General features: G+C 36.9%; 1 protein-coding gene across 1 annotated transcript in view; it reads left to right on the top strand.

Annotated features, from left to right (window-relative positions):
* The window catches only part of KIF6 (kinesin family member 6), a gene marked incomplete at its 5' end in the record, with an annotated part of 121,107 nt that overhangs the window by 53,167 nt on the left and 44,896 nt on the right, over positions 1 to 23,044 (top strand). The window contains 2 exons of the mRNA XM_083350199.1: positions 4,033 to 4,141; positions 19,098 to 19,153. Coding sequence (XP_083206325.1) covers positions 4,033 to 4,141; positions 19,098 to 19,153 — 165 coding nt within the window. The remainder of the gene's footprint in view (positions 1 to 4,032; positions 4,142 to 19,097; positions 19,154 to 23,044) is intronic.

The raw sequence follows: 23,044 nt of genomic DNA, 5'->3' as shown, positions 1-23,044 counted from the left end.
AACTAGACAACCCATGACCCCTTGGCCATCATTTCAGATATATTTCCTTACCAGATTCCTTCAAGCCTTCAACAATGGCAGCACTGCTAATATACTGCTTTCACCTGAAAAGTTCTTAAAAATTCAGGGACACATTCAGAGCTGCATCTGCCTTGAAAGCAATCCATGTTAAAATGTATAGCACAATCAGACGTCAGAATCATTTGAAATGGTTTATGACATTTTGTATTATATTCTAAATGCTTTATGATAATTTTATGTTATAAAATCTTTTATAAATCTGCCAATTTCAATTCCACAGATGCAGGGATTTTGGATGCATTCTGTAAATTAGCCCATCTGAGGTACCTTGGTTCAACATGTTTTACCCTACGATGCAAAATTTCACCCAATTAAAGTTACAGCCACGAGAGGTTTAGTAGTATATAGATAGATAATGGCAGAGGTTCAGTGCCAAAGATGCAATACATTGAATACCTTTTCTCTTTGAAGATTTGTGGTAGATTCTGCACTATAACACTGTAGAAATATAGTAAACTGTTATGTTAATGTAGTTTTTATTTCAAAAACTGTGCCCAATGAAGGTATCCAGATGTATATGCCCCTTATGATAAAGTTTGCTGAAACCTTTAAGAGGAGTGGGATTAACATGGATACTTTTCTTTTTAAATCTTTATTCTGTTTGGTTTAGTTTTCTCTATCTTTGAAACTTTACCTTCCTTTTTCTCAGCAAATGTAGATGATGATACCAGAAAAACTCTTGCATAAAATAGAGTTATTACAAAACAAAGTATTTCATACAAATTTTATTTAAGCTATTTATGTAGAATGCTCATCCATGCACTCACAAGTATGCCCACATGCCCCCCCCCCACAAACACAACAGGTGCACATGGTAGTAGAGGACCCAAGATACAGAAACATACCATCTGTAAGGGTGAGAATTTTTTTATTATATACATGCATACCACTAGCTTCCTTAAATTCCTTCAGAATTTTTAAAATATTATTAATTATTTATTGCTACTCTAGATTCCTTCAGTCTTTAGAATATTTATTGCTATTATAGCTTGAAGAATTGACAGTTGAAATATCATCTAATATATCTGAAATCTTAATACTCGTAGGGAAAAGTTGTATTTAAGATGCCTTTATGTCTAGAGTTCTCTTCCCAACAGAGATTTCATAGAAATTTAGGAGGAAAAAAGATAAATGTTACTAGTTAACTGAGTTAAGAGAAGTTTTCAGACTGGCGATAGCAAAAAAGAAGGAACAAAATAATGTGTGAATGAATACGTTCCTGAATACAGGATGCATACCTTTGAAAGTTTTATAAATCTTTATTATTAACTAAAATATATCATCAAGAGAATAATGACTTACTACTAGCTCATCAACTTTCCCACACTTCTCAGCATTTTCTTGGATTGCTCTGATATTGTCCTTTATTTATCCCAGGTTTTTCAGTATGTAAAATTTTTATGCAAACTGTCTTGGACTGAAAGCCTATATAAGTATTTCTTACAATTCTGATTTGTCTTTTTGACATGAGATGCCCATCTCACATGCATATTCTTGCAATATGAGTTTAATGGGTCAGATTAAAAATATCTGTAATAAAAAAGTCACTCCTTCTATCCTATTCCTATTAATGTTGCAGGTGTTTTTAATAATGAGCATCTACTGGTCAGTGCATATACTGTATCTTCTAGTTAGTGAGATGTGGGTAACACTAAATTAGTTGGAAGGTAATCTGTAGAGATAACTTTTTTACACAGACTACTATAAGCATGCTGGAATAAACTGGGTTTTGATTGCATGTGTGGCATACTGGCTAAAGTATGCCCAAAGTACCATATATTAATGTTATTAAATATGTTCTGTCACTTTAAGTTATGTTTCAAATCAGCAAGACAGTGACTGTGAATGCAAGGGACCTCGGGATCTGGTTATTTATTATTGTTAATTCTGGATGGAGTAGCACTACCCCAGACAAACCCAGTGTCCATTTGGGGGTCCTCCTGGACTCACAAGTCCTGCTCAAATAAATAAACAGATAAATAATCTTTTGACAATTATTACTCCAGAGATATCAGTCAATAACTTTGATTGTTGTAATGCTCAGAATTGCAGTGGGTATGTTCACATTTCATGTTAAACCAGCTTTTATCAATTTGGATATCATCCCAAAGTCTGGGCGTCTAGACGAGAGTTCTCATGGTGAGTATAAATTGTAGGAATTCAGGTCTCTATATCACAACTGGAATATGTTGTAATTTGATTTAACATTTTCGTTGATATAATTGTTGTGGTTTGTGGCTTAAAAGATTGTCTGAACCCTCACAGTTATGTTATTTTCCATAAAACATCAATAAAAACCAGCATGCAAATTTTCAACACTCTTAAATCTGGCTAAGCTAATTAGAACAAACACTTAATTACCATCATTTTCTATCACTTCTCACTGTGGAGTAGATATCATACATTATAATTTAATGCTGTTCATATGTATTCTGTGTGAGATAAGCTTTGTTTTTCAGCCAGGTTATCAACTGTAAAAGTGTGTGCAGTGCATACAGTATAAGGAAGCCCCAAACTAATACTTAAAATTGCATATTTTTGCTCTTGCTATATTATTCATGAAAGTGTTCAATAAACTCACTGCTTTTGTCTCTTTGTTGGCTCAATTCAGTAATAGTTTCTGCAGGCATTCTGAAAAATGCATATTTAATAGGAATTTGTATGAAAACAGAAAACATATTTTGTTTCAAGTTCAGAATAAATAGTCCCCCTCCAACTAATGAGCTCAGATTCTTCAAAATGGTTTTGTTCCAATTGAATGAAAGTTGACATGGCTCCAGTATCCTGACCATATAAACTAATGGGAATTTGGAGCTGAGGTACTGTAACTACCCTTGTTTCTTGATCTGTTACCAATAATCATATTTTATAGTATGATACTGGGAACCAAAATAGTAAATCAGAGAAAAATGTAAGGAAAAATTATCAGTAATTTTGGAAAAGACAAATTGCTTTGAATTTTGACCCTCAGGTTCTAATTAAGGAGACATTAATAGCTGTTTAAGAAGAAACATGCAAAATATTTGGGTTTATGAATCTTCAGATGACATGAAATAAATTTAATTCTGTCATTTTAGATATACCATTGAATCTATAAGTGACATTTGAGTTTTCATAGACTACAGAAACTGATTAATTTAGTATGAAAGTGGTTGCTGTGCTGATTCCAAAAACGACAGACAGGACCCAGAGTGGTTTGGGAGAAAAAAAAATTGGCTAACAGTATAAGTAAATTAACAAGATTTTTAGTTCCATAGAATTTTTTCACATAGTCCAATTTGTATATTTTCTCAGAAGTTCTAATTAATCTTGGGGAGCCATTAGCTTATCTTGACTGATCTTGGAAGCTAAAAATGCTTGGCCCGGATTAGTAGGACTATGTAACTTCTAAAAGAGGTGCTTTAGAATATATGGAGCCAAGTGAAGCAGCAGCCATAACTTTTCCAGAAAGTTTTCCTGACTGTCTCTGCATGTCTGTACTTGCACAGCCAGTTTGCTTCATAATAATAATAATAATAATAATAATAATAATAATAATAATAATAATAATAATAATAATAATAATAATATAAAGCAGCTGTGCATGTGCACAAATGCTGAGATAGATGGGAGCATCTGTTAAAGCAGCTTTGAAAATCTGGAAAGACAGGTAATTGCTTTAACAATTCAGAAATAAATGTTTCATAAGTGATCCTCTCTGCACACAAGCATCACTTTGAACTTATTGGTACAGTATATTAGTTTGAACATGGATAGGGAAATCACCTGAGAATTCTAAGGTTGTTTTTCAAAAAGGGAAGGCAAAAATCTCCCAGAAGAATGCATTGGCAAACCATTTCTGCAGTAGCCAAGTAGTCTGTTTATTACTAAGGGTTGAACTCCACTTGAACTGTTATTACTTTTAAATATTATTTCTACAAATCAACCGATTCTGATGTATTCCTTGAATAGGAGTGGGAAAACAAATGTCACTTGGACGCCAAGAAGCCTTTGAAATTTTCAAGAGAGATTATGTAGATAGCATAACTATTGAAGACAATAAACAACTCCTTAAACAAAGGTAAGATTTACACTCAACCATAAAATTCAAAATATTTTGTAGGCAAAAATAGATACCTCTGGCTGGGAGACAAAAATTTATAATATATAAATTATAATATGTAATTATAATATGTAGATGATTTAAGCAAATAAGTAAACTAACTGTACAGACTGTACCAAAAGGAAAGAAGTGTATACACCTATGTGACATTGTTTAGGATAGGGATTACTGTAGAAAACTTTCCACAAGTTTGTGAATCTGTGTGTAGGATATTTACTTCTATTCAGTTCTAGAGGATCAGGGATCTTACAAATTGATCTGATAAGCAGAAACACCAGAATACCAACTATCCATAATAATAAACATTCTGGAAAATCTATTCATATAATTACTTTTGAATGCATGAAACGTGTAGAAACAGATATAAAAACATATTTTATCTCTTAGTGGCTTTTTATAAGTAAAAGTAGATAACATTTTATGTCTCAATTTGCACATAAAAACCTATGCCATAAATATGGATATGCGTGAAGAATTTATTTGCCAATTGGCTAATGCAATTGTGGAAAAATATGAATAAAAGAAAAATATGCTACAAAATATAAAAAGTGAGAATACGCTACTCAGAAATCTATGGTTATTAATTTCTTTATAACCTAAGATCATACCATATAACTTTCAGCTTCAGTCAGTTATGTAGCAAAATTTGGAATTTACTGTATAAATATTTAAATGTTGTGAGTAAAGTTTAATCACACTCCAACGAGATTGCCTGACAAATTTTCCACTTGTGTGCTAGGCTTACAAACATGGCAGAACTCCAGAATTCACCGAATGCAAGGAGAAATATCAGGATTCTGGAGATCAGCTGAGGCATTTAGAAAGATGTCTTGCATCTCCTTTCATAGTTCTCCCAAACTTTAGATTGCTCTAGCTGTCTTGTGCCATCTGTTTTTGATTTTTCTCTTTCTGGTTATGCCTTCCATTATTGTATTATTTATTCTGCTGCCATCTTCCAATCTATCTTCTTAAGAATTATCACACAAATGATCAGTCATTATCTTTAGCTAAAGTGATAAATACTGAGCAATTGTATTTTTAGTTAATTTTTTAAATAGAGATACTTTAGGTTTCTGTCCTATTTATTCTTCCAATATTATTACTATTAATAATAGAACAACATATATAGTTTAGTATACACTAAACATCCACAGCAGCTTTACAAAACAGAATAACCTTGGATGCCTTCTAGTCCAACTTCCAACTCAAGTAGGAAACCCTATACCAAGGGTATCAAACTCGCAACATCACATGATGTGTCAAAACATATTGTGACTTTTTTTCCATTGCCAGCAATGGGGTGGCTGCGGTTTTGCCATGAAGCATCCAGCCCGTGGGCCAGCAGTTTAACACCCCTGCCCTATACCATTTCAGACAAATGGTTGTCTAATCTCTTCTTAAAAACTCCAGTGTTGGGATACCCAAAACCTCTGGTGGCAACTCATTCCACTGTTTAATTGTTCTATCAGGAAATTTCTCCTTAGTTTTAGGTTGGTCCTCTCCTTGATTAATTTCCATCCATTGCTTCTTGCAGATATCCTAGGATGGAGAAACCAAATATTTAGGTACTCTAGATGGACATCTGAATAATATCATTTTAATTTTAGAAGAAAACAGTTTTCCCTGTGTAATACACATTTCGCTTACATTTTCTTCAATACACTGTAATCTTTCTACCTTTTGCAGAATAGATATCCATTTGAGATGAACCCAGTATAAAGTAAAAGCAAGGATTTAAAATTGACCTTTGGCCTGAATCCTAGCATCCACATAGGATAAATCAAATTGGGATTTTACTGGGTAAACACGCATAGGATAATACTATTTTGCTGTATTCGTGGTAACTTCTGCAGATGTTATGATACAAATAGCATAAGGCATGCTTTATTGTTGTATGTGAAAACCCATTAGCAAATGACATTGGGAGCTTTAGCTACATCACACTTGTTTAAAACAAACTCTTCCCAGATCTACTCTGTAATTTGGAATATAACTGCTGAACCACCACTTATATAAAAACTCAGTGACCTAGCCACTATTCAAATTGCTAGGTAAGATTATATATATAATGCATTTCAGAGTTAACAAAAATCTCCCCTAAATGTACATCTTTGTTATGCCAATAATATATATGTGGTAGGATTGCTATCTTTTTCATTTTCTGCTGGAATTTTATTCAAAATTACTTTTTATTTACTGTATTTTTTTTGTCTTTTCCCATATCCCCAGTTGAAATTATTGCATTCATTTTTCCATAAACCAGTGGTGTAATTCATGCTTTGCACCACTTAAAAATGTCCACAGAACTGCTTTTTATAGATTTTTCTTAAGTTTTCTGTGGTAGGGTGGCACCATCCTCTCCATGCAACCACACTAGCATTACTTCTTCAGGCACCTTATTTTTCCTTCTCATCCATTTCTAAATTGCTTCCAACTTGTCAGTCTTTTTAACCATAAAATCATGGGATTGAAAAGGATCAAAAAGGGATCCAACCCAAGTTTCTGACATAAATTTCATCAATCTGCTGTTTATAGGATCCAGATCACAGTGCACCACAAGTAAATATAGTATAAAAGGTGCCAACATTTATCATTCATTCCTAAGTCAAATTACCGTAGGTATTTATTCCTAAATAAAGTTTACTGAGTCAGGGAAACATATTTGCCTGTTAACTATTAAATTAGTTTATAGATTTTTGTGGCCTAAACTTTAGTATCGTGAGCCAATTTCAGCAGTGCACAAAGTATGTACAAATATGCAACAGAGATGATTGAACAATTATTAGGATAGCAAGAGGCTGCCAAATCATGACTGAACAGGACAAGAGTCCTTATATCCTTTGAGGGATTGTAATGAATCTGCAGCTCTGGGGTGGCCAGCTAAGGTTTATATGATCATCATATATCCTCTTTCTCCTATTGCCCTATTGCGCTCAGTAAATTTATGTCATTCTTTGAGTTCAGTGGGACATCTTCTTGCAACAGTGAATCAAGCAAGCGAAAACATATATAAAATGGAACCTGAAAAAAATCAGGCTCCTTTGGTGGAATTGATTTATTTCAACTAAGTTTATTTAGAGCCTTGGTGGAGCAGTGGGCTAATGCCTCCTTAAGTAACACCAGCTGCCTGCAATTAGTGCAGGTTCGCATCCCACCAGGCTCAAGGTTGACTCAGCCTTCCATCCTTCCCAGGTAAGTAAAATGAGGACCCAGATTGTTGGGGGCAATTAAGCTGACTTTGTAATAATGCCACTTGGGGGGGGGCAAAAGCCCTAATAAGCAGGCATATACATAGAATGAAGGCTACTGCTAAGCTTGTAAGCTGCCATGAGTCTTCGGAGAAGGGCGGGATATAAATGGAATTAAAATTAAAAAAAATATTTTTCAAGTGAAATTCAAAATTGACATACACCTCACTTCCATTAATTTCCATTTTCCGTGTCAGATTTCTTTCATTAAAGCAAAAAAGCATTTATCTTGAGGAAGGGATGCTAGACACCAGTGGTGGAAACTCAATGCATTCACAAGGCACTGGCTATCAGAACATAATGCTTGAATAGTCCTATAAACCTAACAGAAAATGAGTTCCAAATTTGCCATTGAAAATACATAATTGGGTCTTTTTTGTAGTCTTTCATCTTTCATACCGACTCCATTTTCTTTCTGCTGTTTTTAACGGTAGGAAGAAATAGGTCTTGCTCCTTTTCTACTTCTTTTCTACTTACTTTATCAGAAGCCAGCAGCCAAAGGGCAGATATACAAAGCCTTTTGTTTCTTCAGCCAAGAGTTCATTAAATACTAATTTATGGTAAATCTGTAGCACGGAGTGCAAGGTTTACCCATCTGTAGGAAAGCTCTGGGCTGAAGAAACTGAGTCAAAATATCCAAGAGGTACATTACCTTTTGCCACCACTAAGGAGTCCAGAGAAACAAAATGCTAAGACAGATAAGCCCTGAAAAATGAAAAGGGAGAATAGGAGAGAGGAAAACAAAGGTGTTGATGCATTGCTGAAAGGAATAGCTCAATTTATCTAGAAACCTTGTGACTAGGTAGCATAGATGAACTTTCCTACTATGCAGGGGTGTGTGCCCATATGTGCCCATGTCAATCAAAGCCTTCAGAAAAGGTGCCCTGGAAGAAGCAGAAAGCTGCCCATGGTAATTTTTATTTATTTATTTTATTAATATTTCTATACCGCCCTTCTCCCGAAGGACTCAGGGCGGTGAACAGGGCAAGAATAAAATGCGAAATTACAAATATTAAAAGAAGATTAAATAGTTGCCCATTAAAAAACAATTAATACAATACATTTATAAAAACCCCAAAAGTACAGCAATAAAAACCCCACCAATCCCCCATCAGGTCAGGCCGGCTTGTTCGAATAAAAATGTTTTCAGATCGCGGCGAAAGGAGCGAAGATTGGCGGGCGTATTAGAAGCAAAGCAGAAGAAAAACCGACCAGGGAGGGCCCAGTTATCCCAATTGTGCTAAGTGCTTAGAATATGTTAGCATGAGTAAAAGTAAAAAATGACCTAAAATGCTAATTGCTGAAAAATTGAAAGAAAAAAAGTCAATAGTTCAAAGAACACAGTTACAGTACCTAATGTGTGCCTTTTATGAAGCTGACTGGGTTTATTTTACTTTGTTCCATGTCCACATTTTGTTAAGACAAAATGAAATATATAGCTTTTTTCCAACTCTTTATCATAGACAAATTTTTGCTCAGATAATCATTTAATTCCATGTCGTTGATAATAAGGCTGATTGTACCTATATGAGTAACCATAAAAAAATTCACGACAAGGAACTTGTCCTAGCCACCAAAATCATAACAGTGTGAGTTCATCCCAAAGGTATTTTTGAATCTAGGAATGGTGTTTTTCTTTCTTTCTATCCTTTAGATTTTTTCTTTTATTTATAAAAGAACGAGGATGATATATGTTTTTCCTAAGTTAAAAATCTCAATAATTCCACAAGCTGACAGAAAGTTGTTAAATATCTTTGCCAATTCAAGCAGAGTCTGCCATTATAATTTTTTATTCAACAGTAAAACAGTTAGATCACTTAAATGCAAAAGGTAAAATAGTGGTTCTGTATAGTCTAAGATAAAGAGATTATTTATAAGGGAAACACTGAAATATTATGGATCAACAAGCTGTCACTAGTGATCAGAAATACTTAAGGACATTGTTGAACATGTTACTTATGCTCTAGTCTAGTCTGCTGGAGGCAGTTTGTCTGTCTGGTTATTTGGTTAATAATAACTATTTTGGTAAATAGTTTTTATTGTGCTTTAAAAAGTATTTTAAAAAGTAAAAAGCATTTTGGAAAAGTGTGTTGAGGCTAAAGAATTTTTAATACATATTAACTCCCTTTTTATGACTCTGTAATCCCTTAATTTGGGGTAGAGTTGGGGCAACTGGATGGAGCTGAGCATTTACTAGCCAGATGCCCTTCCTGACACCACATGGAGTTTGCAGCAGATTTTTTTTTGCGCCCTAGGAGAGGAACATCTGCTGATACCTATGATTGAACTTCCAACCTTCTAAGTGGGAGGCTAGAGTCTTTACACTAAGCCATCACGCCATTCAATTTTAATGCATACTGTATTATAATCTGTAAATATCGTTAATAGCTATCTTTACATTTCTTCTACCTGTACAGATGTCTCTAGATTAAGGGTGAGCAACATGCTGAAGGGTGATCATGTTGCTGAAATTTAGAACCAAAAATACTAGAAATTGATAGCACAGTTTTTAACTCCAGAAACAGCAAAATATTATAACTTGTACTTGTTCAAAGTCACAAAAAGTGAATGTTAGAAATTTCCTGTATATAAATTGCAATCCATGCAATTAGGTCACTTTGTTATTCAGATGCAATTTAGACACTTCTAAAGGATGAAATTTTAAAGAACCATAACTCCAAAATCCTGGCAGTGAAGTTTAGCATCTTCATTCCAGTCATTACAATTTAGTTTGCTGCAAATTTTATTTTGCTGTAGAGGAAACAAACAACCAAAATTAAAACAATTTACCATATAAGATCATGAGACATTTTTCCAAACTCTGTTCTTGATTCAAGCACCAAATCAGATCAGAAAATAGAGCAAACAAAAGTGTACAGAATAATTTTGTTACTTTGAAATTGTTTCATGTTTATGCAACATTATAAAAAAAATTGAGTGGTAATAATAATAATAATAATAATAATAATAATAATAATAATAATAATAATAATAATAATAATAATAATAATAATAAGAAGAAGAAGAAGAAGAAGAAGAAGAAGAAGAAGAAGAAGAAGAAGAAGAAGAAGTTGGAAGGGACCTTGGAGGTCATCTAGTCCAACCCCCTGCTCAGGCAGGAAATGCTATACTATTTCAGACAAATGGCTGTCCAGTCTCTTTTTAAAAACTTCCACTTGTCAATTGTTCTGTCAGGAAGTTTCTCCTTAGTTCTAGGTTGCTTCTCTCCTTGACTAGTTTCCATCTGTTGCTTCTTGTCCTGCTTTCAGGTGCTTTGAGTCTCAACATCTTTTTTACATCGTGGTGACCAAAACTGGATGCAGTATTCCAAGTGTGGCCTTATCAAAGCATTGTAAAGTGGTATTAGTACTTCACGTGATCTTGATTGTATCCCTCTGTTAATGCAGCCTAGCACTGTGTTGGCTTTTTTGGCAGCTGCAGCATACTGCTGGCTCATATTTAAGTGATTGTCCACTAGGACTCCGAGATCCCTCTCACAGTTACTACTATTGAGCAAGGTACCACCTATACTATACCTGTGCATTTGATTTTTCCTGCCTAAATGTAGAACCTTGCTTTTTTCACCATTGAATTTCATTTTGTTAGATAGCACCCAGTGTTCGAGTCTGTCCAGATCCTCCTGTATCTTAAGCCTATCTTCTGGAGTATTGGCTATTCGTGCCAGCTTGGTGTCGTCTGCAAATTTGATGACTTCCCCATCTATCCCCTCATCCAAATCGTTGATGGAGATGTTGAAGAGCACTGGGCCCAGAACAGAGCCCTGGGGCACCCCACTACACACTTCCTTCCATGTAGATGCAGTTCCATTGAGGACCACATGCTGAGTATGGCCTGTCAGCCAGCTACGAATCCTTCTGGTGGTGATGCTATCTAACCCACATTTTTCTATCTTATCAAGTAGTAGGTTGTGATCTACTTTATCAAATGCCTTACTGAAGTCCAAGTAAATTATATCTACAGCATTCCTCTGGTCCACTAATTTTGTCACTTGGTCAAAGAATGCAATAAGATTTGTCTGGCATGATTTTATTTTTATTTTTATTTATTTTAATTCCATTTATATCCCGCCCTTCTCCGAAGATCTGTTTTTGACAAACCCATGTTGGCTTTTAGTGATGACTTGGTTTGCATCAAGCTGTTTGATGATTTGTTGTTTGATTATCCTTTCCAGAATCTTCCCAGGTATTGAGGTCAGGCTGATAGGTCTGTAGTTTCCTGGATCTATTTTTCCCCATTTTTGAAGATGGGAACTACATCAGCTCTCTTCCAGTCCTCTGGTAGTTCCTCAGTGCTCCAGGATCTTTGAAAAATATAGTTCAGTGGTTCTGAGATCACGTCTGCCAGTTCCTTGAGAACCCTGGGATGTAATCCATCTGATCCTGGTGATTTGAACTCGTCTAGGCTGGACAGGTGTTCACTTACCATTTTTTTGCCTATCTTAACTTGCGCTTCTATTCTGTTTTTTATGGCACTGGTTTTGGCAGTTTGGACTGTTTTTTTCCCTTTGTGTAAAGACAGATGCAAAAAAACGAGTTAAATAGTTCTGCTTTCTCCCTATTTGCTTGTCACCTTTTTGTCACTTTCCCCCACTAAAATGGACCAATCATTTCCTTAACTTTTTTCTTGTTTTTTATGTTGAAAGAAGCTTTTTTTGTTATTTTTGACTTTGGTCGCAAGCCTTAGTTCATTTTGAGCCTTAGCTTCCCTCACTTCATCTTTGCAGGCAAGGGCTATTTGCTGATATTCTGCCTTAGTTATGTGCTCCTCTTTCCACTTCTTATACTTGTCCTTTTTATCTTTCAATTTATCAGAGAGTTTCTTTTGAGAGCTGTTATTTTTCTTCTTTGTTGGTATTGTGCTAGACTGGGCCTTTATTATCTCACTTTTCAAAATTTCCCAAGCTTCTTGAGTTGTTTTCCCCTTTAGGATTCTCATCCATGGAATTCTTCCCAAGGTCTGTCTAAGTTTATTGAAATTAGCTCTTTTAAAGTCCAAGACTCTAGTTTGACTCTGTTCTATTGCTTGTGCTTCCAGAAAGTTGAATTCCAATATTGCATGATCACTTCCCCCCAAGGTTCCTGTGGCTTCGACACCTTCTATCATTTCATCTCTGTTAGTGAGAATTAAATCCAATATGGCTAATCCCCTAGTTCCCTTCTCTACTTTTTGGGAGAGAAAGTTGTCTGCTAGGTTTGTCAGGAATCTGTTTGATCTTCCACTTGGTGCAGAGTTTGTCTCCCAGTTGATATCAGTCCCCCATTACTATTGTGATGTGCTTCCTACATACCTTAGTTAGCTGACTAGCAAAAAGTTCATCTATTTCCTCTGCTTGATTGGGCAGCCTATAGTATACACCTATGGCAATGTCATTTTCCCCCCTTTTATATTGACCCAAATACATTCAAGTTTACAGTTTTCATCATTGCTGTGCTCTATTTCTGTAGAGATAAAGTTATTTCTTATATAGAGAGCAACTCCACCTCCTCTTTTGTTTAGTCTGTTTCTTTTAAATAATTTAAATCCCTCTAGCTGTGTATTCCATTTGTTGGTTTCGTCCCACCATGTTTCCGTAATGGCAACAATATCATATCCGCCCTCATTTACCTGAATTTCTAGTTCACCCTGCTTACTGTTCATACTCTGCGCATTGGTGTATAAACATTTGAGTCCTTTATGACTGACCCTGTGTTCACTTGCTACATAACTTGTGTGGTGCCTGAGTTCCCCTATTTTCTTAGATTGCCGGGGACAGTGATGTTCTGTATCAATTAACTCACTGTCCCTGTTGTTTAGTTTAAATATCCTGCACTCCGAGGCCCCTGCCACCCCTGCTGTCCTTCATTGTCTTCTTGCTCCCAATGCCAATGAGGCATGTCCAGCCTGTCTCTTCATGATACAGCTATGGGCCATGTGAGGCTAACTTCCCTAGGTCTTGTGAGGAACTCGCTATCTGTGACCTGGGGTAGAAAACGAGTGTCCAGCAGCTGCCTCACGAATAGCCAGACTGCAGTGGCAGCAAAAAGACAGCAAAGATGGGCCAAGGCAGCAGGGATGAAATAGGCAGGTGGAGTAGCTGAAGCACCCCTGCAGTCATAAGTCCAGGTGGATTGCTACATGCCCAAATTCTTATGATGTAGTTAGTTCTTGGGGCACTACAATGGCATAGCTTTGGGGACTGGTCAGGAGTCCCTTTGTTTAGCACTGCGATAAGTTCAAACAATCACAGAATGAAGGGTTGTTAACCAAGCAACACACACTGAGTGAGACACCAATCCCTGTAGTTTTCTTGGCAACAAATAAAAATGATCAAGTACTGTAAAATCATAGGAACAAGTCATCTGCAAAACCAAAATGAAATAAGCAGTCTGGATAAAACTGGAATTGCATATAAAGATGCCTAGCCTATTTTGGAAGCTGCTAAGTAACTACCTCCTTGGAATTGCCCATTAATAAACAACAAAGAGATTCCCTTCCAAACATAGGATCTTCCAAATCAACATCAAAACCATCAAATAGGTTTAGCAGTAAATAGGCAAGCTGTACAAATCATAGAGTATGTGTAATATAACTCTTGCTTTGCATGCTGGTCAGTAATTTAGTGGTATTCTGTACCAGCTAGAGCTTCCAAACCATCTTCAAAGGTTGCCTACATAAAACACATAATAATTTAGATGCAAGATCATTCAGATACGTTTTACTGTCAACAGGTTTCCTAAGCTGCATGGCCCTGACTTGTTCAAGCCTTTTAAAACTGAAAATAAATAGATTACCAGTACAACTAAGCATTTATCTAATATGCTTTTTGCAACAGATGATTCATTGGATTCTGAACCAGTTGAAATCCACAAATAGTTTTCACAAACATATTCTATATGTAGTTTCATAGAACCATAGAATGTAAGGATTGAAAGAAATCTTGGAGATCTTCTAGTGCAAGAATCCACTGCAATCATATTGCTGACAGCAAAATAGAGTCCATCATACTTCGGATACAATTTGTTCTACTGTTGAACAGCTCTTGATATTGGGAAATTTTCTCAAGGGCCCATGTAAAATTTTGAAATTTGCCCCTGAATTTCTTGTACAATTATTTCTTGTCCCATCTTCTAGAATAATTCTGAATAATTCTAGACCCATTTTTTACATGATACCCCTTCAATTACTTGAACATAGGTGTGGTCTTTACCTCAGTCATCTCTTTGGAATATACCAGTACCTATAATATATCAGTACCTATAATCCTTCCTCCTAGAGTTATTTTACCAGACCTATTATCTTGGTTAACCTCTTTTGGTCCCACTCCAGTTGGTTAATGACCTTCCTAAAATGCAATCCCAGAAATCCCATTTATATCCCACCCTTCTCCGAAGACTCAGGGCGGCTTACAATTTAAAGCACAAATCAATGTGCTTAGCAATAGCCTTCATTCTATGTATATGCCTGCTTATTAGGGCTTTCCTCCCCCAAGCGGCATTATTACAAAGTCAGCTTAATTGCCCCCAACAATCTGGGTCCTCATTTTACCTACCTCGGAAGGATGGAAGGCTGAGTCAACCTTGAGCCTGGTGGGACGCAAACCTGATTTTGAAATCACTAGTTTGACCAACAGAGATTAGAGAGGAACAGTGGCATCTTTTGATTTTCATTGATGCTGTACTTCATTGGTGCAACCTAGAACTGCTTTTCCTTTCCTTTCCTTTCCTTTCCTTTCCTTTCCTTTCCTTTCCTTTCCTTTCCTTTCCTTTCCTTTTTTATTTTCTTCTGTGTCAAACTTGTGATCCATCAAGGCATGCAGATCTTTTTTGCATATGGTGCTGCCAGAGATGATACTCCCATCTTATACTCTCAATATTTATACTTGATTTTTCTTACCCCAATAGTAAGAGTTTTTATTTGTCCCTGAATCTTGATACTATCATCCAAAGTGTCTCCTGTTTCCTTTATTTTTATGTCCATGCAGAGTTCATAAACTACTATTAATTTGTTAAATAGCACAAAGCCTAAAATAGAGACCTGTGATACATCTCATCAAAACTTTAGAGCTGTTAATACTGGATTCAACCCGCACATACCCATGTAATGGTAGAATAGTTAAGCACATATTTCACCATCTTCTCTACCAAGAATGTAATGGGAAACCTTGTTGAAGGCTTTGCTAAAGTCAAAATATGCTGTGTCCACAACATTTTTGTGGTGAACTAAACTGGTCACACTATCAAAAAAGAAGATCAGGTTAGTCTGGCATGATTTATTCTTGACTGAATCATGCTGACTCCTGCCAAGCAATGCATTCTTTTCTAAATACTCACCAACTGACTGGTTAAAATCTGTGCCAAATATTTTGCCTAGTAGTAAATCAGGGTAGCAGTAAAAGAGTGTCTAGTTACCTGGAACTTCTTTTTTCCCATTTTGTGAAGATAGGGATAACATTTACCCTACTCTAGTTCCTGGCATTAAGCTCATCATATAAGATTTCTTAAAGATCACAATGAGGGCAGCAAGATGACATTCTCAACCTCCCTCAAGACTCTTGCATGTAGCTACTTTGTTCTTGAAGATATAAACTCATTCATATTAGCCAGGTGTTATCTGCCTACTTCTTAACTTTTGGGGTGGGGGTGAAATATGGTCTGTTGCAATGCCTTTTCCAACTAACAAATATTATTACTAAGTATAAGCTTTCGTGAGGGGGGATGTCTTGGAGCAGGGGTGTCAAACTCAGTTTCATTTAGGGCCGCATCAGCATTGCAGTTGCCCTCAGGGGGGCGGATGGGTATGGCCTGGGTGGGTGTGGCCTACTGGGTGGGTGTGGCTAGAGTGCATATGGCCAGCTCCACATCGTTCACATCAAGGGTGCCTATGGAGGCCTGGGCAGGAGTGGGACAGATCTGAGGGTCTCTGGCAGAAAGAGGGTCTCTGGGCCAGGGCCAAGGCAATGGGAGCCGTTCCCTCACTATTTCCAGGATGGCTTCACGGGCCGCATGAAACCACTTCGCAGGCCGGATCTGGCCCCCGGGCCTTGTGTTTGACATGTCTGTCTTGGAGGAAAGAGAATGGGAGAGGAAAATACTTTGGTTATGCAGATGCAGGTTACCTCTGTAAGGCAAATTACAAGTAGCAGATCAGTTAAATACCATAATGTGTAAATATGTATTGTGATGATTGAGATCTTCTGAAATTGCCTAAAACCTTTTGATGTGTTTGAGTTCAACAACAGCACTATAGCCTGATGAAATGTCTGCTAAATATATTCTTCCTTCATTTACTCATCCTACATGCTCAATATGAAGGAAAGCTGGACTGGAAGAAGATGGGCATGATTTTAAAATTGGAGGAAGAAACTCAATAATTTGTGCCATGCTGATAATACTATTTAATAACCAAAATGCAAAAAATCTGCAAGGTCTGGTAATAAAAGTCAATGAGCATAGTGAAAAAAATGAGATTAAAATTAAATATAAAGAAGATCAAACTAATAACAGGTACAATGCTGAATGAAGGCTGACAATGGGTCTTTGTAATTGCAGTTCTCTCAGTGTTTCTGCAGTCAAATAATTGCAATTTTGGCACTTGGCAATCAACTTGAAATTACAATGTTGCAGCATCTTGGAATACTTGATCACCATTTGTGACTTTCACTGCCAGCTTCTGAAAAACAAAGTCATTGGGAAACCTGGTGGGAAATTGCAAATGGTGATTACATGACCATGGGACACTGTAATCATGCAGTATTCTCCTAAGCCACAACTGCTGTGGCAAGTAGCCATAGTCACATGATGACGCACTTTAAAACCACATCTTACAACCACATTACGTAGGGATGGAGTTACTGGTCCTAATTGCCATAATTAAGCAAAGGCTACTTCTATGTGCTGCCTTGACTCTTTAGTGATTATTCCCACCCTCCATTTTCTATATACCCTTTGGATTCTAAATTCAGTTAAAATTGGGGGGAAAAACAAAACTAATCAAACAGGGTGATTTCCCCTGGTGCCCTCTCATTTTTCCTTCTCAGAATAGTGTGCATTTATCCGTTCAACATCTTGGTTTTGAGAAGTTCCCAACTTTCCTGCATTCCATTTGTCCTCAGGATATTGTCCATGGGATCTCTTCTCATTAATTATTACAACTTTATTAATAGCATTAAAGCATCATGATACTTGAGAGGTTATAAAAGCAGAGCTAGTCACAGCAGTGGTAGCAATGTAGCAAATCGGGGCTGATCTTGAAAAAAGAATCAGATCTTGTTAGTGATTGCATGCTAGGGCACCAGGAAATTCCAGTGTTATAGGCTGGACAGGAAATCAAAACATATTCCAAAAGAAGGCAATGGTAGATCACTTCTCTATAATTGATAAGAAAACAATATAGCTGTGTCCATATATAAGTCAGAATTATCTTCAAAGACATGTTGCCTTCTTTTGCTCATACATACAGGGTTATTGTTATTTAGAAAGCATCCAGAAACCAAATGTAACTAGTAGAAGTAATGTCATATAGGACATTTTTTACCAGCAAAGTCTGAATTCACTCACATCCTGGACTGAGAGATACCACTTTTTTTTAGACCATGGAGAGATTAGCACCTGTTGGTTTAGAATAGATATTTGTTGGTTTGTTTAATTAATTAATTAATATGGCCATCCATCTCAATACATGACTTTGGGTGGCTAGCAAAATTTAAAATGTTTGTTCTTTGTCTTGTTGTAAGAAAAGATCAAATGTTAATATTGCTTTAAAAAAGGGGGAGCCTGAATAAGAGTAGGATTTGGACTAAATCATGCTTTATGTTAAGAGTCCTGGTGGTGCAGTGGTTAAAGTGTAGTATTGCAGGCAAACTGTCCATAGTTCAAGCTTGACAAACCTCAAGGTTGAGTCAGCCTTCCATCCTTCCAAGGTCAGTAAAATGAGGATCCAGATTGTTGGAGGCAATATGCAAATAATACTTCTACTTTGTAAATTGCTCTGAGAGTGCTGTAAAGCACTATGGGGTGATATATAAGCCTAATTGCTATTATTTCTTATCTCTGGCTTAGGATATTTGATTATTTCCTTCTTTCCTTCTTTCCTTCCTTCCTTCCTCCCTCCCTCCCTCCCTCCCTCCCTCCCTTCCTTCCTTCCTTCCTTTCCTTGCTCAGAATATTTGTTTTAAAGAAATGACTTTAGCAAAATACACAGACAAAAAAACATTTAATTTGGTGAGTGAGGATACCAAATAATTTTAACAATATCAGAATGCAGAATGAAAAAGATATAGTTCAGTAATAGCATGCATGTTCATGCGCGTGTGCACAAACACACACACACACACACACACACACACATTTAATTCCAATACAAAATATAATGTAACTTGCCACTTTTGTCAGTCTAATGCAGTGGTCTTCAAACTTGGCCCTTTTATGACTTGTGGACTTCAACTCCCAGAAATCCTCAGCCAGCGTGCCTGGCTGAGGAATTCTGGGAGTTGAAGTCCACAAGTCATAAAAGGGCCAAGTTTGAAGACCCCTAATCTAATGTGATTCATTGCCATAAATTCAGCTTTAACTTAATGCGCAGGAAAACCGCAAGTAAGAGTAGTACAGAAATGTTGACTAGTTGTACTATGCATTAGTAAAAATTCTAAACTCGGTTGCTTTTATCAGGTTTGCTGAAGCAAAATCTTTGGGACAAAAAGTAAATGATGTAAGACATCAAATCAGTGAGTATGAATATTTCCTTTTTTAATATCCAAATTATATTACATATTACACTGCATAAAACATTATGCCTGTCACTGGAATTAGTTAATTAGATATTTCTCTATTCTGATAATTAGCAATATTTTATCACTTATACTAATTTCCTGTTTGTTTAATAAGCTTGTTTCTTCAATTTCAGTCCATTCTGTTACTTCTAGCAATACACATCCAATTTATATAAATCTCAAGGTCAAAAGAATTTTGTATTTCAGAATTCTTCCTCTTAACTCTGATTATGCTAATTGGGCAACGGAAACAGTATGGCTTATTTGTCATATGGCCAGTGCTTTTTTTGTAAAAGAAAAAGGTGCCGGAACTCACACATGTCATACAACCTGCCTTGCCTACCCTACAAGGTTCCATCCAAAAAAGGTGCCAGAACTCTGTTCTGAGCATTCTATGAGAAAAAAAGCCCTGCATATGACTATAATGGCATACATCAAATCATACATGGCTACTTCCCTGATAGAATTATACTGAAAAACCAGCACATAGGAATTATACCCATCTGTGCTTGAAGCTAGATATTTACGTTACTTGTATTTTTGTTTTAGATTCCATCAAGCATTCGTGGCTACTCTAGTATGCTCAATGAAGTCCAGACCATATCAGTATTATTTTGTATTTGCTAGCCAACACTTAATCAATTCAATTCAATTCAATATGATATTCTTTACCACAAAGGTCATAAGAGGACCTTTTGGTGAGCCACTTTATCCAATGTAGAATCCATATTACAGTCTTGATGATTTGTAATGCTCATGACAGACAGTGGTTGACTCTATTTTAAAATTCTGCCACAAATATTTTAACATACTGATTTTCCACTGGAGCGATCACTGTTTCACACCAGAGGTATGGAAAAAATCTAGCCACTTTCCATGATATACAGTGGTATGCCATGATGCTTGCAATGAGGTGATCTTAGTTGGATATTTTAGTAGTTCTCCCAACTTTTCAGAGGGATCAAAGAGTAGAATTCACAAGTGCTAAATCTGCAGCTAAGTTGCTATCACCAAAATATACTACTGGAAAATGATATTTTTTTCTACTATTGTGTGATAAAACAAAAAAATAAATGAATTGCTACCATGAATATGTTGCTTTGTATCTGCAAATTGATATTAATCATTATAATGAGAGCTAAAGTTGAGACTTGTCTAAAATCATGTAATAATATATTTATAAAAATGGTAAGACTGGTACATATGGATTTCTGTTCTAAATTTAAATTAGAAAGTACTATCTGAAAGGGGAATTTTTGAAAATCATGCATTAGTTTCCCAGAAATTAAAGGACGTTATCATGCATACTCAGGGCTTTTTTTGTAAAAGAAAAAGGTGCCGGAACTCACACATGTCACACAACCTGCCTTGCCTACCCTACAAGGTTCTATCCAAAAAAGGTGCCGGAACTCCGTTCTGAGCGTTCTATGAGAAAAAAAGCCCTGGGAAACTGTGGGAAGAGCTAATGAGCAATGTCAGTAACATAATATACAGTATATTACCCAAGGTCTTACAAACTTGGCAAAGAGAAGGAATCATTAAATGCTAAGAAAAGGAAGACAATATTAATGTTTCAATGATCAAAAGGTGCTATAACTTTTTGTGTGTACATACAAGCATTCATGATGATAAGGCTCAGCCCTCGTGATGTTTATGATGTTTTCAGTTCTTCGGTGCTTTACATTCCTAGAATTTGTAATTATGTCAAAGACTAGCAGTGCTTTTCAAGAAGTCCACTTACAGACTTTTCAAAAAAAAATCTACCAAATTCTTTGTCCCAAAGATGTTTTTTCAAGAGGCCCCTGGACTTTTTTGTTTTTCTTTGAAGACATTTCGCTTCTCACCCAAGAAGCTTCTTCAGCTGTGACTGGATGGTGGGGAATGGAAGGATTTATACTCCTTGAAGATAGCTGGTCACTTGCATTCTTTTAGAGAGTCATTGAGGCCATTGGAGGTTTATCTCTGTGCTTAGGGTCCCCTGAGTAGTGCAAATGGGTGTAGAGCCTTCTTGGAACTACTGAAAGGACTGTGGTATAGACTGCATATAGATGGTGTTGTATCCCTCCCCCTCTATTGAGAGAGGACTGTTCATTTTGACATAAACGGCCTCTTTAACCACTCTTTCAAATGAGCGGTCCTCTCTGTCCAAAATGTGGACTTTGCTGTCTTCGAAAGAATAGTCTTTGTCTTTTAAATGCAGATGGACTGCTGACTCTTGTCCTGATGAGTTTGTTCTCCTATATTATGCCATGCAGGCTTCAGCTGTCTATCTGCTTTTAAAAAAACAGCAAAGTCCACATTTTGGACAGAGAGGACCGCTGGTTTGAAAGAGGGGTCAAAGAGGCCATCTATGCCAAAATTGAACAGCTCTCTCTCAACAGAGGGGCAGGGATATGACTTCATCTATCTCCAGTCTACAACACAAGAAGCATTTTATAGAAAAAAAAATTACAGGTAGCCCTCAACTTAGAACAGTTCGTTTAGTGACTATTCAAAGTTACAACAGTGCTGAAAAAAGGGGACTTCCGGTGGCGACGCGACGTCGAAAGACAGCCGTTTTCGGGCTGCCCGCTCCGCAGCTGTGTTTTTCCATCGTAAACAGCGCCGATCAGCTGTTTAGATGGATTTGAAGCCCCCTCCTCAGGAGAAGAGGAGGGGGTGAGGCCCCAGGTAGGGGTTGAGCTCTCTGGGGCCGCCTGAGCTGAGAGCTTGGGCGGCTGAAGGATGAGCCCCCCCCGAAGCCTGGGTTGCTCCGAGCTGCGCAGCGCCTCTGCTCTGGGATTCTTGGAGCAGAGCCAGGCGTTAGCAACCACCCCTGCCAAAAGGAAATACTTTTGATTATCAAGATGCAGGCAGAGCGGTACAGGAGGTCAAGGTGAAGTGGACTCTTTATTTTTACTCTCTAGCTCAATGGATTTTATAGCTTTAAAGTGAAAGTGCGTAATACGTGAAAGTGGGGGAAGATGGCGGCTAAAACTTCTAAAGCTCTTCGGAACGCGGGGTCTTCCCTGGTGCAAGAGACCTCACTGCAAGCTTTGCTTCCTCCTGCATCTCCCCCGGTATTGACGCTTAAGGATTTACAAGACACTCTTGGAAAGCATGCACAACTGATGTCTGATATGATGGATGAAAAGTTGAAAAAGCTGGAGGAGAAATTGGAGGAGAAAATGGAGAAATTGGAGAAGAAGATGGAAGAGAAGCTGAGAGCAATGAGGGTGGACATCTTGTCTAAGGTTGAATCCGTAGCTGAATGTGTGCTACAGCTGGATATAAAAGTGGAGGATCTCAGTCAAAAGAACTCTATATTAGAAGCAAAGGTATTAGAAAATGAAAATATAAGGGATAAAATGGACGAAGAATTGAGCCTTGTTCAGTATAATCAGATGCAGTATGCTATTAGAATTAGGGGTTTAAAGGAGAATGGTAAAGAAGATTTAAAGCAGCTGATTTCTGAGGCTCTGGAAGGGGTACTGGGCCAGTCAGCATCTGAAATTGAGGGAAATATGGACAAAGTTTTTCGTGTAAATTCATGGATTGCAAGACAGAGGAAGTTACCCAGAGATGTGGTGGTCTATTTTACAAAGAGAGTAATTAGAGATGAAGTCATTCAAGCTGTTTATGATACTAATTTGGTAGTGGCTGAGCAAGAAGTTTTGGTTTTAAAAGAGATCCCTCCGAAGATCCTAAGGAGAAGGAAAGATTTTGCATTTCTAGTACAGGAATTTAAGAAACGTGATATTAAGTTCAGATGGGAGATTCCAGTTGGGTTGGTGGCGACGCACGAAGGTAAAAGACATCGTTTGGTTACTGTGGCTCAGGCACGTGATTTTTATAGTAATGTGTTAA

Source organism: Vipera ursinii (genome assembly GCF_947247035.1).
Source record: "Vipera ursinii genome assembly, chromosome: 1".
In the NCBI taxonomy this organism is placed as follows: domain Eukaryota; kingdom Metazoa; phylum Chordata; class Lepidosauria; order Squamata; family Viperidae; genus Vipera; species Vipera ursinii.
The sequence above is the reverse complement of the archived record's forward strand: the minus strand, read 5'-3'. Positions and strand labels throughout refer to the sequence as shown.